Genomic DNA, 14,974 nt, shown 5'->3' with positions numbered 1-14,974 from the left:
CCGATGTTGTCCCACAGATTTTGAATACATTTCTGGAATAGATATGCATTTCTCTACAAATTGTGCAACTCTGCTTTCTATGCTGAGTCACCCATCCTTTAAAAGCAAAGAAGTAAGGATGACCTCCACAGATACCCAAAGATAAAAATTGTATTCATTTATTTTTATTTTATTTATTTAATTATAAAAGCCTGGGCACCCTGTAGATGGCAGCACAGAGGGTGTTTTTTTTTAAAAATGCCATACAGTGATCATCTGAAGTTATGGAAGGGAGCAAGGGATATCTTGCTTGCAACTGCACTTGGCATCTTTTAAAGGCCAGTAAGTTTGCAAACCTCCTTTTCTAACTGCATTTAAAAATTCATTTTTTTAAGGACATTAAATTCACAAATCTTATTTTCTAATCACTTTTACAAATTGCCTACTAGCCATCTTAAAGCTATAAGAGAACTTTAGAACAAGTTTAGCAAGTCATTAGATCAGTTTTAACTTCAACTCTGAACAAAAGAAAAATTCATTATCAGCTTAGAAATGTAAATAATTTGAAATAAAGAACCAAAAGTCTCAATAAATTTGGAATATTGACTATATTATTTACTATAAGATTTTGGAATTAATTCTAAAAATAAATAGCTACTTGTTGGAAACAGATTTACAGTATGTTATTCTTAGCTATTGAAAAAGATACGTTATTTTATTATTTTAGAAACTGAACACTAGAGGGCACTAAAGGCTCTAAGCAGAAGGGGAAAAAAATAAAAGTCTGTTTTTAATGTCAGTTAATACAGGGAACTTACCAAATGATACAAAAAGTTATAATATAGGAAACATTAAAGGAGATCTTTGAAGAATGGAGCCAGAAATTAGTAACTACAAAATCAACACTGTCAGTATTAATATCTGATTCTCTGAATAAACTATGTCCAAAAGATATTAATGAAGGAATATCAGATGTAGAACAAATGTTATTTAATAAGACAGATAAAGTACTGAAATTAGAACTACAAATGACAGGCCAAGAGAAAGACTCGAATAAGTATTTCTTTACCAGATATGCAAAATAAACTGACTGAAGTTTTAAAAATTACAAGGGAAATAGAAATGATACACCAATAGAATGATCTGAAAAATGCTTTCTTACTGGATTTGCAAAAGCCTTGTTAAAACCTTGAAGAATCCCAGGTGATGGGATAAAGAAGAATTGAAGATAAATCAAATCACACCCTGAGTCCTTCGGGAGAAGGGCGGTATAAAAATTTAATAAATATAAATATAATATACATGACAATATTTGATTGAATTAAAGATTAAGATTGTTAGAAATTAAAGGAAGGAATATAAGGTTGGTTTATTTGATCAAGGTTAAAATAGGAATTTTGTCCTGCAAAGTTCTAGCCACCCTTTATAGACTTTTGTTGACAGCAGAAATTGAAAAGTTGTTGATTTATAGATTGGCTGATAGATAAGGGATGGGAAAGGGATCAAGAGATATCGGTTTGTAACTTTATAGGGGGCAAAGAGTTACTACATTTGTTTATAGTTCTTGTGATGAAGGTTAGAAGCTACTCCTTTATGTATTTTTTTCAGAATCTTGTAAAGCAGAAAAGCAAATAAAATAAAAGGGGTGAGTGGGTGGGGAAGAATTACCAAGTTGTGGGCTGTCAAAGAAAAGCCTCTTAAAAGAACTGAGAGTTCTTTGTCTTGGCTGGGCCCTGGCAGTGATGGGTCTCACCCCACCAACATTTGGGCAGTGAATTATTCAGGGGGATTGAAACTCTGCACCAGGCAGCCTGTATGCCGGAAGCTTAGGAAGGCTAGTCTGTATAATGCAATGTGCATGAAAGGGTATGAAAGACGCCTACTTCAGGTGAAACAACTAAGGCCAGCCTTCTCTAGCCCATATCTCCAAGTGTCTTGTATCAACTTTCATCAACACCAGTGAGCGCAGCAATATTCATAGATTGTAGCTATTGTGGCTCAAAATATTGGAAGGCCATTGCTGTGCGATCCACTTGGCTATTCCATTACAGTCCTGAGGAAATGCTTTTAATTTTAACATAGGATCCCCTTTTCTTCCCCATTTTTGTCTCCCTCTGGAGCAGCAACTCTTTCTCCCAGGTGACCATAGCTCTTTGAGTTTATTTACGAGCCAGGATTCTTTTACCCTCTGTTATTTAGTTTTCTGTATCTTGAATACCCATTCCTGATAAAGAAGCTGAATTTCTATTGTGGTTTCTGGGAATAGCTGAGTGGCACTGGTTTTACCACTTGCCTCTTCATTATGCAACATGAGGAAATAAAAGAGGGAAGCCAAGCCTTTTTTCAAAAAGTTAAGAGGGCGACAGATTTAACCGCTCTTTGCCCAAATGGAAAATAATGGGGGCATGTTATTGCTCCTAGCAAATTCACTTATTAATTATTTTGATTTTTCCATATATTATATTTCCATATTAAGGACTGGAATCCCTGTTCCAGTTCTGTATGCTCTTTTTCCACATCGAAGCCACCCAGGGACATTGCAACCCAGTATGCAAATTGTGTGTCGCCCAAGGGTGTGATGTGGGAGGGCCCAAGTTTAAAACAATAAATAATGACCGAGTCTGCATGTACACAATTGGAATTTTTTTCCCCCCAAAAAATATTTTGATTGGTGGGCAAGGGTGCACGTGCGTGGCTGGAATATTTCAAAAATATTTCGGGTGGATGTTAAGTGGAATTCTGCAGAAAGATGCTTTGTATGCCATTTGTGATCGTCCCAGTTGGCTTCTGACAAGCATGGGGGAAAGCCGGATTTGTTTAGCAAACACAATTTGCTTAACTAGAGTGATTTGCCTAACAACCATGGCAAAAAGGTGGTAAAATTGGACATCTCACTTAAAAAACACCATGCTTAGCAATGGAAATTTTAGTCCCAACTGTGGTTGTAAATTGTAGTCAGACCTCTAATTTGTAGGAAAAGCAATCCAGAGAATTGCTATGGCAGACAACAGATCTCTTTCACAAGGCTGCTGTAGTTGTATCCTTAACCCAGCCTTATTTTCAGATCTTACCAAATATATTATTTTCAAACTGTATGGACCAGGGCTTCCCAACTTGGATCACACAACAGTTCTTGCCATCATAACTTCCAACACTCCACTCAGGAATTGACTAGGAATAACAGAATAACAGAGTTGGAAGGGACTTTGAAGGTCATCTAGTCTAACCCCATACTCAAGCAGGACACCCTATACCATTCCAGACAAGTGGCTGTCCAGTCTCTTCTTAAAAGCCTCCAGTGATGGAGCACATACAACTTCTGAAGGCAAACTGTTCCATCGGTTCCACTTAGTAAATGTGGTCTTACTAAGGCTTTACAAAGTGATAATAATACTACACTTGATATTGATTCCATCCCTCTATTAATTGGCTCTTTTGGCTGCTGCTGCACACTGCTGGCTCATACTTAAGTGATTGTCCACTAAGACAGAAAAGATCCCTCTCACAGTTACTACTACCGGTATTGAGCAAGGTTTCACCGATACATTTGGCTTTTCTTGCCTAAGTGTAAGACCTTACTTTTCCCTACACTGAATTTTATTTTGTTGGATAGGGCCCAGTGTTCACGTCTGTTGAGATCCATCTGGATCTTCAGCCTGTCTTCTGTGGTGTTGGCTATTCCTGCCAGTTGAGTGTTGTCTGCAGATCTGATGAGTTCCCCTTCTATTTGCTATTTTGCTGCCTCTTTAGGGAGAAAGGTACTTCAAGGGGCAAGGAAAGGAGGGAAGGGAGGGAGGATTTATCCCACTCCTATCTTGGGGTAGGGGAAAAAAATAGAAGTAAACTACTACTTCAGAACTGAAAAACTGCTGGTAGCAACCAGGGTCACTTGGCATAGAAAATACTGTCCATTTGCTGCCATATAATGGTTCCCTTAATCTGTGCAGTCCACTCTTAAGCCATATAAGCTGCTGCCAGATTCACTGTGGCTGATTTACCTTCTGCATTCAAAGATGGTGATGTCTGCAGGCTCTGAGACCAAACTTCACCTGGGAGGAGCTTCTACTCAAAGACGGAGCCAACACAAATGTGACGGGAGAAAAACAAGTGTGTTGCAATTATGAAGATATAAGGTCAGCATGAAACTTCCTCTTAATGTTACCAAGAATTCTTACACTTAGTAAAATTATTAATACGGGCTGCATGTCTTTTCCCCTCCCACTCATATATGCATTGTACATTTTCTTTTTCATAAGAAATAATCTTTTGGGCAAAAAACACAATATTTTCTTTTGCCAAAATATAAAACAGGGACAATAGTAAAAATGCTGAGGTAACTTTATTTCCCTTCGTATGTCAGCGTCAGATACTTCATCAGGAAGCTAAATTTCTGTTAGTTGACAAATTCTAAGCAAGTCAGGGATGTAAAACCCTTCCTGTCCATATCATAGACTGGCGGATTTCTGTTAACGGCAGAGAGGAACCTTCCAGATGGAAAGTTTAAAAAATACCGCGTAAAATGGGACAGTGACTTCATCTTTCCATCATTAACAGATTCTTCTTTTTTTGGGGAAAAATAGATGGAAGAAGCAATGGGAAAGTAAGAAGGGTCTCACATGGAGGACAATGACATTTTGACGCTCTGTAAAATGTTGTGAAAGAGGCAGAACGATGGTATAATTGAGGTGTCCTATGGAAGCCCTGATTTGTGGGGCATTTAAAGATCAGCCAGACTAATTACAGCAGTTTGGGGTTGATCAGAGTAGAAGTTTCATCGGGGGCAGAGAGGCTATTTCCTGTTACTGCATTCTGGAACATTGATGATCTTATATACTGTGCAGGCACTGTTTCCTTCTGTGGACACACACCAGAACTCCCTTGCAATATCCCTGCAAACTGTCCACTGTCCCTGGCCAGGACTGGCCCTGCCCCTTGCTATAGAGGCTTCCCAAAAGAGAGATCTTAAAACCTCAGGATGTTCCCACCTACCAGGGTGGAGTCACACCCTTGCTGCTCATTTAAAAGCCTTTCCACTGTTCTCATGCTTCCCTTGAGCTCATGATGGGGACTCTGGGGTGGAAGAGGCTGCAGTTCCTCCTGATAGTATGCTGGTTTCTTGTGAGCCTGGAAGTTCCTACAGGTAAAAGGGGAGAGGGAATTGAGGTCAGGGGAAGGGTTTTCATTTTCCCCACCCGTGCACCTGTGACCTGTATCTTTAACACCACAGTCAGAAATTAAGCCCCTTGCCCTATTCTTTTCCATCCTTGGGGGGGGGGAAACTTTATATCTATGTACCACCAACTAACAGAGACACGCAAATTTATTGTCATCGACCAGTAAACAAATCCAAGTTTTAAAAAGTGGCAGCCCCAAGGACACTTTGCACTGGTTACTTAGTTTTCAGTTGCCACAGCAGAACTGGTGTACTTTGGATTAGTTCCACGGAAGGCAGGGCTTCAGCTAGGCTTTCTTCCTGTACAGCTCCTGCCTGATATGCACCTGTTAAGTAGAGGGAGAAAGGAAAGGAAAGGAAAGGTTTATGTGGGGTGAGTCCTTGGTGCTTGGTGCTCTCTGAGCTTGGTTGTTTTCTTGCAGGTGTTTCATTACCAAGCTAGGTAACATCATCAATGCTAGAGAGGTGCTGCTGTTACCTAGTTTGGGTGATTAAATGCTTGCAAGGAAACAAGCAAGCTCAGAGAGCACCAAGGACCCCTCCTTTCCAGTGGTGTAGCGTGGGGGGTGCAGGGGGGGCCAGCCGCACCGGGCGCAACATCTGGGGGGGGCGCGCTCGCACTCGCAGCTCTCTGCCCCTGCCTGGCTCACTCACTCTCTCTCACTGCAGTGCTGGCTGTGCGAATCCGATCCGAGCCGCCGGGTGCCGCCCACTGTGGAGGGGGGAGGGTGCCAGGCGTGCGGTGCGGTGCGGAGAGAGAGCGAGGGACTATCTGGGGGAGGGACAGTGCAGCGGCCGGGTGCTTGCCCCGGGTGCTGACAACCCACGCTACGCCACTGCTCCTTTCAACCCTGATCTAAAAAAAATAATATGCTCCTTTAAAGATTTATCTATATCCCACCTTTATTATGTTTATAAATAATGAAGTTATGTTATTTTCTCCATGACAACAACCAGGTAGACTGGGTGGAGAGGGACTGGCCCAAAGTCACCCAGCTCGCTTTCGTGCCTAAAAGCAGGATTAGAACTCAGGGCCTCCTGGTTTCTAGCCTGATGCCTTAACCCCTAAACCAAACTGGTTCCCTGCTTGAAGTAGAATGCTTTTCGGAGGATAACTTAAGCCTGCAGGAATGAAGCTGTGGCTAAAAACCACAGTGGAAAATATTTTCGTGGAACTTGAGATGTCACCTCCAATTGCTTCCCACGGATATATTGACTCTTTTTAAATCTCTTAAGAAATTGGATTAATACCTGGTTTTAGGTGAGAATGATTGCTGCCCAGGCAGAATCGATGCAAAACCTCTTTAGAAGTACTGATAGTTATTTAAATATCTATGTTTAGTGTGGGATGCGGTGGCTCAGTGGGTTAGGACGCTGAGCTTGTCGATCAGAAGGTTGGCAGTTTGGCAGGTCGAATCCCGAGTGCTGCGTAGCAGAGTGAGCGCCTGTTACTCGTCCCAGCTTCTGCCAACCTAGCAGTTCGAAAGCACGTAAAAATGCAAGTAGAAAAATGGGGACCACCATGGTGGGAAGGTAATCAGCGTTCCGTGTGCCTTTGGCGTCTAGTCATGCCGGCCACATGACCACAGAGACGTCCTCGGACAAGCGCTGGCTCTTCGGCTTTGAAACGGAGATGAGCACCGGCCTCTAGAGTTGGAAACGACTAGCACGCCTGTGCGGGGGAACCTTTACCTTTTTACTTTTTATGTTTAGTGTAAAAAAATCTGTAAGACAATCGTATCAGTTGTTTTAGGGTGCTGTATCTGCACAGGAAGTGAAACTGAAAAATAAGACAAATTATTATTATCTGAAACATCTAGAATTGTAGCCAAACTTTATACTATTAGCAGTGGCAATTAGACTTTCTGAACTTGGCTACTTGCCTAGGGATGCTTAGCTGAGGCATAAATATTTTTTTTAACAAACACACATGTTACACACTTATTTTTTTTGCTTTTTAATTTTTTTTTGTGTGGTCTGTGATCATTGTGATCTATATTTTAATAGGCTAAAGTAACAGATGTGGAAGAGTTTAGACAATATTAAGAAAGGCTTTTGTCTGTGAATGGAAACCTCCTTATATAATGTCATTTTTTAATGTGATATTTATTGAAAGTTTTTGGAAAAGGAAGATAAAAACTAATAGAAACCAATATAAAGTAAGAACAAGAAAAGAAAAAGAAATAAACGAGAACGCTAAAAAAGTATAAGAAAGGGAGAAAAAGTAAAGTAAAATAAAAAAGGAAACGGTACAAAGAAGTAGTTTCTGATTTTATAGCAGTTATAAGTACAATCCTTACCACTTTCTATAGAGTAATGGTCTCCAGCCTTGGCAACTTTATGATTTGTGGACTTCAACTCCCAGAATTCCTCAGCAGCCATGCTGGCTGAGGAATTCTGGGAGTTGAAGTCCAGAAGTGCTAACATTATCAAGGTTGGAGACCCCTGCTATAGAGAGACGATTGAAAGCATCCTAACCTATCGTATTGCATTTCTGGTTGGTTTGGAAGCATTATTGCTTCTGACAGGAAGGCTGTTCAAAGAGTGAGGAGGGGGTTAGAAAGGATTATTGGAAGTTCAATTTCTTCTATCAGGACATGGCATATAAACGCTGCTTGACCAGGTCTGTAGTATTGTCAGGGACTCTCTGTGATCAGTTTTCATGGTTGCCTTCTGGGAGGAGGCTGTTATAGATTCCACAACAGCTTTGTTCCATATAGTATTAACCTTGTTATCTTTCAAGACTCTTTTTTCCACTATGTATTCAAAATGGACTGTGATTAATATAAGCTTGGGTGTCATTTCTGTATAACTTGGCATTTTTGGTGCTGCTGCTGCTGCTGTTATTATATTATTATTGTTATCTTGGGGTGATGACATTGTTTGGTGGGTGGCATTCCTTCTTTCAAGAGCGGAGCATTGGAATTTCATTTTAATTTGTGCTGTTGTGTTTACTGGTCAATGACAATAAATCTTATCTTAATTGTAAATTTTATCTCTTACTCTGGGGTTACAAATTACCGTATATACTTGAGTATAAGCCGACTCGAGTATAAGCCGAGACCCCCAATTTCACCCCCAAAAACTGGAAAAAGTTATTGACTCGAGTATAAGCCGATCCGCCGTTCTGCAAGCCTCTGCCGCCAGCAGAGGCTCGATCCGCCATTTTGCAAGCCTGAATACACAGGAATACCCTGTGTGGCCGCGGCTCTCGGGGAAGCCCTGGCTGTCCGCTTCCTCGCTCCACGCTGCCATTCGGGGCCCGCGCGTTCCCCGGGCAAATCGCGGCGCCCAGCAGGCGAGGAAACACGCCCGCTCCAGTCGCCCCCCCTTCCCTCAGGAGACGTGAAGCAAGTGACCGCCCGGAGCTTACCGAGGACTTGCGCGCGGCCGAGGCTTCGGTGCTTCCAGGATCGCGCGCACCTCCCCAAACCTCCCCAAACGTCGGCAGGTCTCCGTTCCTCCTGCCGACCTTTGGGGAGGTTTGGGCGCCTCCCCAAACCTCCCCAAACCTCGGCAGGTCTCCGTTCCTCCTGCCGACCTTTGGGGAGGTTTGGGCGCCTCCCCAAACCTCCCCAAACCTCGGCAGGTCTCCGTTCCTCCTGCCGACCTTTGGGGAGGTTTGGGCGCCTCCCCAAACCTCCCCAAACCTCGGCAGGTCTCCGTTCCTCCTGCCGACCTTTGGGGAGGTTTGGGCGCCTCCCCAAACCTCCCCAAACCTCGGCAGGTCTCCGTTCCTCCTGCCGACCTTTGGGAAGGTTTGGGCGCCTCCCCAAACCTCTGCGGGTCTCCGTTCCTCCGCGCAGACCTGCCGACCTTTGGGGAGGTTTGGGCGCCTCCCCAAACCTCGGCAGGTCTCCGTTCCTCCTGCCGACCTTTGGGGAGGTTTGGGCGCCTCCCCAAACCTCCCCAAACCTCGGCAGGTCTCCGTTCCTCCTGCCGACCTTTGGGGAGGTTTGGGTGCCTCCCCAAACCTCGGCAGGTCTCCGTTCCTCCTGCCGACCTTTGGGGAGGTTTGGGCGCCTCCCCAAACCTTGGCAGGTCTCCGTTCCTCCTGCCGACCTTTGGGGAGGTTTGGGCGCCTCCCCAAACCTCCCCAAACCTCGGCAGGTCTCCGTTCCTCCTGCCGACCTTTGGGGAGGTTTGGGCGCCTCCCCAAACCTCCCCAAACCTCTGCAGGTCTCCGTTCCTCCGCGCAGACCTGCCGACCTTTGGGGAGGTTTGGGCGCCTCCCCAAACCTCCCCAAACCTCGGCAGGTCTCCGTTCCTCCTGCCGACCTTTGGGGAGGTTTGGGCGCCTCCCCAAACCTCGGCAGGTCTCCGTTCCTCCGCGCAGACCTGCCGACCTTTGGGGAGGTTTGGGCGCCTCCCCAAACCTCCCCAAACCTCGGCAGGTCTCCGTTCCTGTTTGGGGAGGTTTGGGCGCCTCCCCAAACCTCCCCAAACCTCGGCAGGTCTCCGTTCCTCCTGCCGACCTTTGGGGAGGTTTGGGCGCCTCCCCAAACCTCGGCAGGTCTCCGTTCCTCCGCGCAGACCTGCCGACCTTTGGGGAGGTTTGGGCGCCTCCCCAAACCTCGGCAGGTCTCCGTTCCTGTTTGGGGAGGTTTGGGCGCCTCCCCAAACCTCCCCAAACCTCGGCAGGTCTCCGTTCCTCCGCGCAGACCTGCCGACGTTTGGGGAGGTTTGGGCGCCTCCCCAAACCTCCCCAGGTCTCCGTTCCTCCGCGCAGACCTGCCGACGTTTGGGGAGGCGCCCAAACCTCCCCAAAGGTCGGCAGGAGGAACGGAGACCTGCCGAGGTTTGGGGAGGTTTGGGGAGGCGCCCAAACCTCCCCAAAGGTCGGCAGGAAGAACGGAGACCTGCCGAGGTTTGGGGAGGTGCCCAAACCTCCCCAAAGGTCGGCAGGTCTGCGCGGAGGAACGGAGACCTGCCGAGGTTTGGGGAGGTTTGGGGAGGCGCCCAAACCTCCCCAAACAGGAACGGAGACCTGCCGAGGTTTGGGGAGGTTTGGGGAGGCGCCCAAACCTCCCCAAACGTCGGCAGGTCTGCGCGGAGGAACGGAGACCTGCCGAGGTTTGGGGAGGCGCCCAAACCTCCCCAAACAGGAACGGAGACCTGCCGAGGTTTGGGGAGGTTTGGGGAGGCGCCCAAACCTCCCCAAACCTCGGCAGGTCTGCGCGGAGGAACGGAGACCTGCCGAGGTTTGGGGAGGTTTGGGGAGGCGCCCAAACCTCCCCAAACAGGAACGGAGACCTGCCGAGGTTTGGGGACGTTTGGGGAGGCGCCCAAACCTCCCCAAAGGTCGGCAGGTCTGCGCGGAGGAACGGAGACCTGCCGAGGTTTGGGGAGGTTTGGGGAGGCGCCCAAACCTCCCCAAACAGGAACGGAGACCTGCCGAGGTTTGGGGAGGTTTGGGGAGGCGCCCAAACCTCCCCAAACGTCGGCAGGTCTGCGCGGAGGAACGGAGACCTGCCGAGGTTTGGGGAGGCGCCCAAACCTCCCCAAACGTCGGCAGGAGGAACGGAGACCTGCCGAGGTTTGGGGAGGTTTGGGGAGGCGCCCAAACCTCCCCAAACGTCGGCAGGTCTGCGCGGAGGAACGGAGACCTGCCGAGGTTTGGGGAGGTTTGGGGAGGCGCCCAAACCTCCCCAAACAGGAACGGAGACCTGCCGAGGTTTGGGGAGGTTTGGGGAGGCGCCCAAACCTCCCCAAACGTCGGCAGGTCTGCGCGGAGGAACGGAGACCTGCCGAGGTTTGGGGAGGCGCCCAAACCTCCCCAAACGTCGGCAGGAGGAACGGAGACCTGCCGAGGTTTGGGGAGGTTTGGGGAGGCGCCCAAACCTCCCCAAACGTCGGCAGGTCTGCGCGGAGGAACGGAGACCTGCCGAGGTTTGGGGAGGTTTGGGGAGGCGCCCAAACCTCCCCAAACAGGAACGGAGACCTGCCGAGGTTTGGGGAGGTTTGGGGAGGCGCCCAAACCTCCCCAAACGTCGGCAGGTCTGCGCGGAGGAACGGAGACCTGCCGAGGTTTGGGGAGGCGCCCAAACCTCCCCAAACAGGAACGGAGACCTGCCGAGGTTTGGGGAGGTTTGGGGAGGCGCCCAAACCTCCCCAAAGGTCGGCAGGAGGAACGGAGACCTGCCGAGGTTTGGGGAGGTTTGGGGAGGCGCCCAAACCTCCCCAAAGGTCGGCAGGAGGAACGGAGACCTGCCGAGGTTTGGGGAGGTTTGGGGAGGCGCCCAAACCTCCCCAAACGTCGGCAGGTCTGCGCGGAGGAACGGAGACCTGCCGAGGTTTGGGGAGGCGCCCAAACCTCCCCAAACGTCGGCAAGTCTCCGTTCCTCCGCGCCCTGCCTGCCTGCTTCTTTCCGCTGCGGAAAGAAGCAGGCAGGCAAGGCGCGGAGCTCCGGAGACCTGCCGTTTGGGGAGGTTTGGGGAGGTGCGCGCGCACCTCCCCAAACCTCCCCAAACTTCGGCAGGTCTCGGACGGCGGTGGCTTGGGAGAGGTGCGGGCGATCCCGGAAGCACCAAAGCCTCGGCCGCGCACAAGTCCTCGGTAAGTTTTTTTGTTGACTGGAGTATAAGCCGAAGTGGAATTTTTCAGCCCAAAAAGTGGGCTGAAAAATTCGGCTTATACTCAAGTATATACGGGTACTTCTTTCTATCCTGTCTAATCATCAAAACATAAACCATAAGGTCATTTTTCCTGGGATTAGGTATGCTTCGTAATTCCTGCCAGTCAATATTCCTTGGCTGATGGTGTTATGTTTCGGGTTCGGACGAGCAGGAAAGACGCCAGGCAGATGAGTACAGAAGAATAGTTGCTTTATTCATAACTTTAACTGTACTGAGGGTTAGGGGTATCCATGCAGTGTTTATATAGTCTCCCATAGTCTGAACAACCAATCAGATTGAACCCATCATTCCCGCCAAGTTGACTGCAGCCTTGACTGGAAAGTCCCATCTGTGTTGTTGGAGAACCGTTAGCATTCCAGCATACACGTGATAAGGTCTTCCCAAAAGCTCAGTACATAACAGATGGGATCCAGAGCATGCCCAGCCGACTGACCAAATTGGATGGGGAGAAACAACTAGGAGAAGTTAGTCCCTGAGGTAACCCAGTCCCAAGCCATGAAGGGCTTTAAAGAAGACAACCAGCACCCAGAAGCACATTGGCAACCAATTCAACTAAAACAAAATGGGGTTCCATGTGCCAAGTATCTGACACCATTTACTATCCATCAATTTTGCATCAATTGGAGTTTCCAAATGCTCTTCAGGGGCAGCCCCATGTAGAGCAGGTTGCTATTATCTAGATGGCAAGTCACGAGGGCATGAGTGACAGCAAAACCAGGAATGGCCACAACTGACACACAAACAAAAGGTGTGCAAAATCCCTCTTAGTCGTGGCTACTACTTGCTCTTCCAGTAGAAGCTGTGAGTCCAAGAGAAACCCCAGACTGTGTACCAGTGCCATGCCACTGAGGAGCAAAGGTGGAAAAACCTTGACACTGGAAGGCTTAAATACCCAGACCTCCACAGTCTTACTTGGGTTGATCCAAAGCCCATTGTGCCCCATCCAGGCCCCATGCAGCCTCCAGGTACTGGGACAGGACATCCACAGCATCGCTCAGGCAGCTGGGGTGGCAATAGAAAGTTGGATACAATTAGCATACTGATCTCTCTAAACCAGGGGTAGGCAACCTTGGCTCTTTTATGACTTGTGGACTTCAACTCCCAGAATTCCTGAGCCAGCATGGCTCAGCTTGGAAACTCTCCCTTTCCCCTCAGATATGGCTGGCTCAGGAATTCTGGGAGTTGAAGTCCACGAGTCATAAAAGAGCCAAGGTTGCCTGTTGTTGTTGTTGTTGTTGTTGTTAGCTGCGAAGTCGTGTCCGACTCATCGCGACCCTATGGACAACATTCCTCCAGGCCTTCCTGTCTTCTACCATCTTCTGGAGTCCATTTAAGCTCACGCCTACTGCTTCAGTGACTCCATCCAGCCACCTCATTCTCTGTCGTCCCCTTCTTCTATTGCCCTCGATCTTTCCCAGCATTAGGCTCTTCTCCAGTGAGTCCTTCCTTTTCATTAGGTGGCCAAAGTATATGAGTTTTAGCTTCAGGATCTGGCCTTCTAAAGAGCAGTCAGGATTGATCTCCTCTAGGACTGACTGGTTTGATCGCTTTGCAGTCCAAGGGACTCGCAGGAGTCTTCTCCAGCACCATAGTTCAAAGGCCTCAATTCTTTGGCGCTCAGCCTTTCTTATGGTCCAACTTTCACTGCCATACATTGCAACTGGGAAGACCATAGCCTTGACTATACGCACTTTTGTTGACAGGGTGATGTCTCTGCTTTTTAGTGTGCTGTCTAGATTTGCCATGGCTTTCCTTCCCAGGAGCAAGCGTCTTTTAATTTCTTGGCTACAGGTTGCCTACCCCTGCTCTAAACCGTCGAAACACCTCACCCAGCAACCTCATGTAGGTTTTAAATAAGAAAGAGGACCGAACCCTGCAGCACCCCACAAAGTAGGAGCTGTGGTCTGGACATCCTCCTCCATCAACAGCAGCTGGAATTGACTTAAGAGAAAGGAAGAGAACCAGCACAACACAGTGTCACCAGTGGTGGGATTCGGCTGGTTCGCACCAGTTCGGAAGAACCAGTAGCTAATTTTTTGTTGCCCAGGCCCAGAATGGACTTCCGGAAGTGGCATCCACACAGGCAACTGGTTGTTCACATATTTGAATCCCACCACTGGGTGTCACCCACCCCCAACTTCCAAAACTGCTTCAGAAGGATACCATGATCAATGGTACTGAAGGCCATTGAGAGGTCAAGAAGAACAAGGATGGATGCAGTACCCCTAACCTGCTCTCCAAGAATGTCATCCAAGAATGTCATCAGTGCTGTCTCAGTCCATACCCTGGCCTGAATCCTGTTTATTTCATTCAAAATAGCCTGCATTTTTCTTGATTTTTCTAATTTTGCTATCATGTTATACAAACTAACCTCTCATTACTTGCATCCCAAACCATTCTTAAATTAATAAATTTACATAAACTTTTTTTTTACTTTTAATTTCTTTTTACAATCCTCCACCATTGCTTCTATTCTATGCCAACATTTTATTTAGTCTCCAACTAAAAGAATTAGATTTTCTTATTTAAACCAAACTCACGGGATTATGATCTGAAAAACTCTTTGGTAATATCTCAATTTTAGAAACCTTAGTAGCCAAATTCTTTGAAGTTCAAATTATGTCTTTTATTGAAAAGGATTTATGTCTTTCAGGAAAATAGGTATTTTCTCTTAAACTGCCATTTTTCTGTCTCCATATATCAACCAGCTCTATGTTGTCCATCAAATAATAATAATAATAATAATAATAATAATAATAATAATAATAATAATAATAATAATAATAAAAAAAAATAATAATCTTTTGATAATTTGCCTAGAGTAACCTTAATATTTTCCTCAGAATTTCTGTCCAGTTGTGGGAAATTGCTACACCCCAATTCCCTATCCAACATTTGTATAATGTTAGATAGAACTGTAGGATTTCATGTTAATTGGAAAGGCTCTCCAGTCAGTTCAAGTAATATAATTGGTAGAAGTCTGGCAACTCACTCTGCTGTGCTCTCAACATTTATCTATTTTAAAGGTTAGTTAAAGGTTATTTAATCTAATTCTATATTGGGTAATTTTATTATCTATCGGGTTTACAGTTTATGAGGAGCAGCACAATGGCTCAGCGGTTAAGATGCTGGGCTTGTCGGCTAGAAAGCCAATAGCCCGGGTTTGGGGCTGAGCGCCACGTGGAT

At 46.9% G+C, this 14,974-nt stretch overlaps 1 protein-coding gene across 1 annotated transcript in view; it reads left to right on the top strand.

Moving 5' to 3' along the window:
• Nucleotides 1–5,025: 5,025 nt before the first annotated feature.
• The window catches only part of CFP (complement factor properdin), a 41,833-nt gene continuing 31,884 nt past the window's right edge, over nucleotides 5,026–14,974 (top strand). The window contains exon 1 of the mRNA XM_081316668.1: nucleotides 5,026–5,119. Within this exon, the coding sequence (XP_081172794.1) occupies nucleotides 5,038–5,119 (82 nt within the window). The 5' untranslated portion in view covers nucleotides 5,026–5,037. The remainder of the gene's footprint in view (nucleotides 5,120–14,974) is intronic.

Source organism: Vipera berus, assembly GCF_964194415.1.
Source record: "Vipera berus genome assembly, chromosome: 2".
Taxonomy (NCBI): Eukaryota; Metazoa; Chordata; class Lepidosauria; order Squamata; family Viperidae; genus Vipera; species Vipera berus.
The sequence above is the reverse complement of the archived record's forward strand: the minus strand, read 5'-3'. Positions and strand labels throughout refer to the sequence as shown.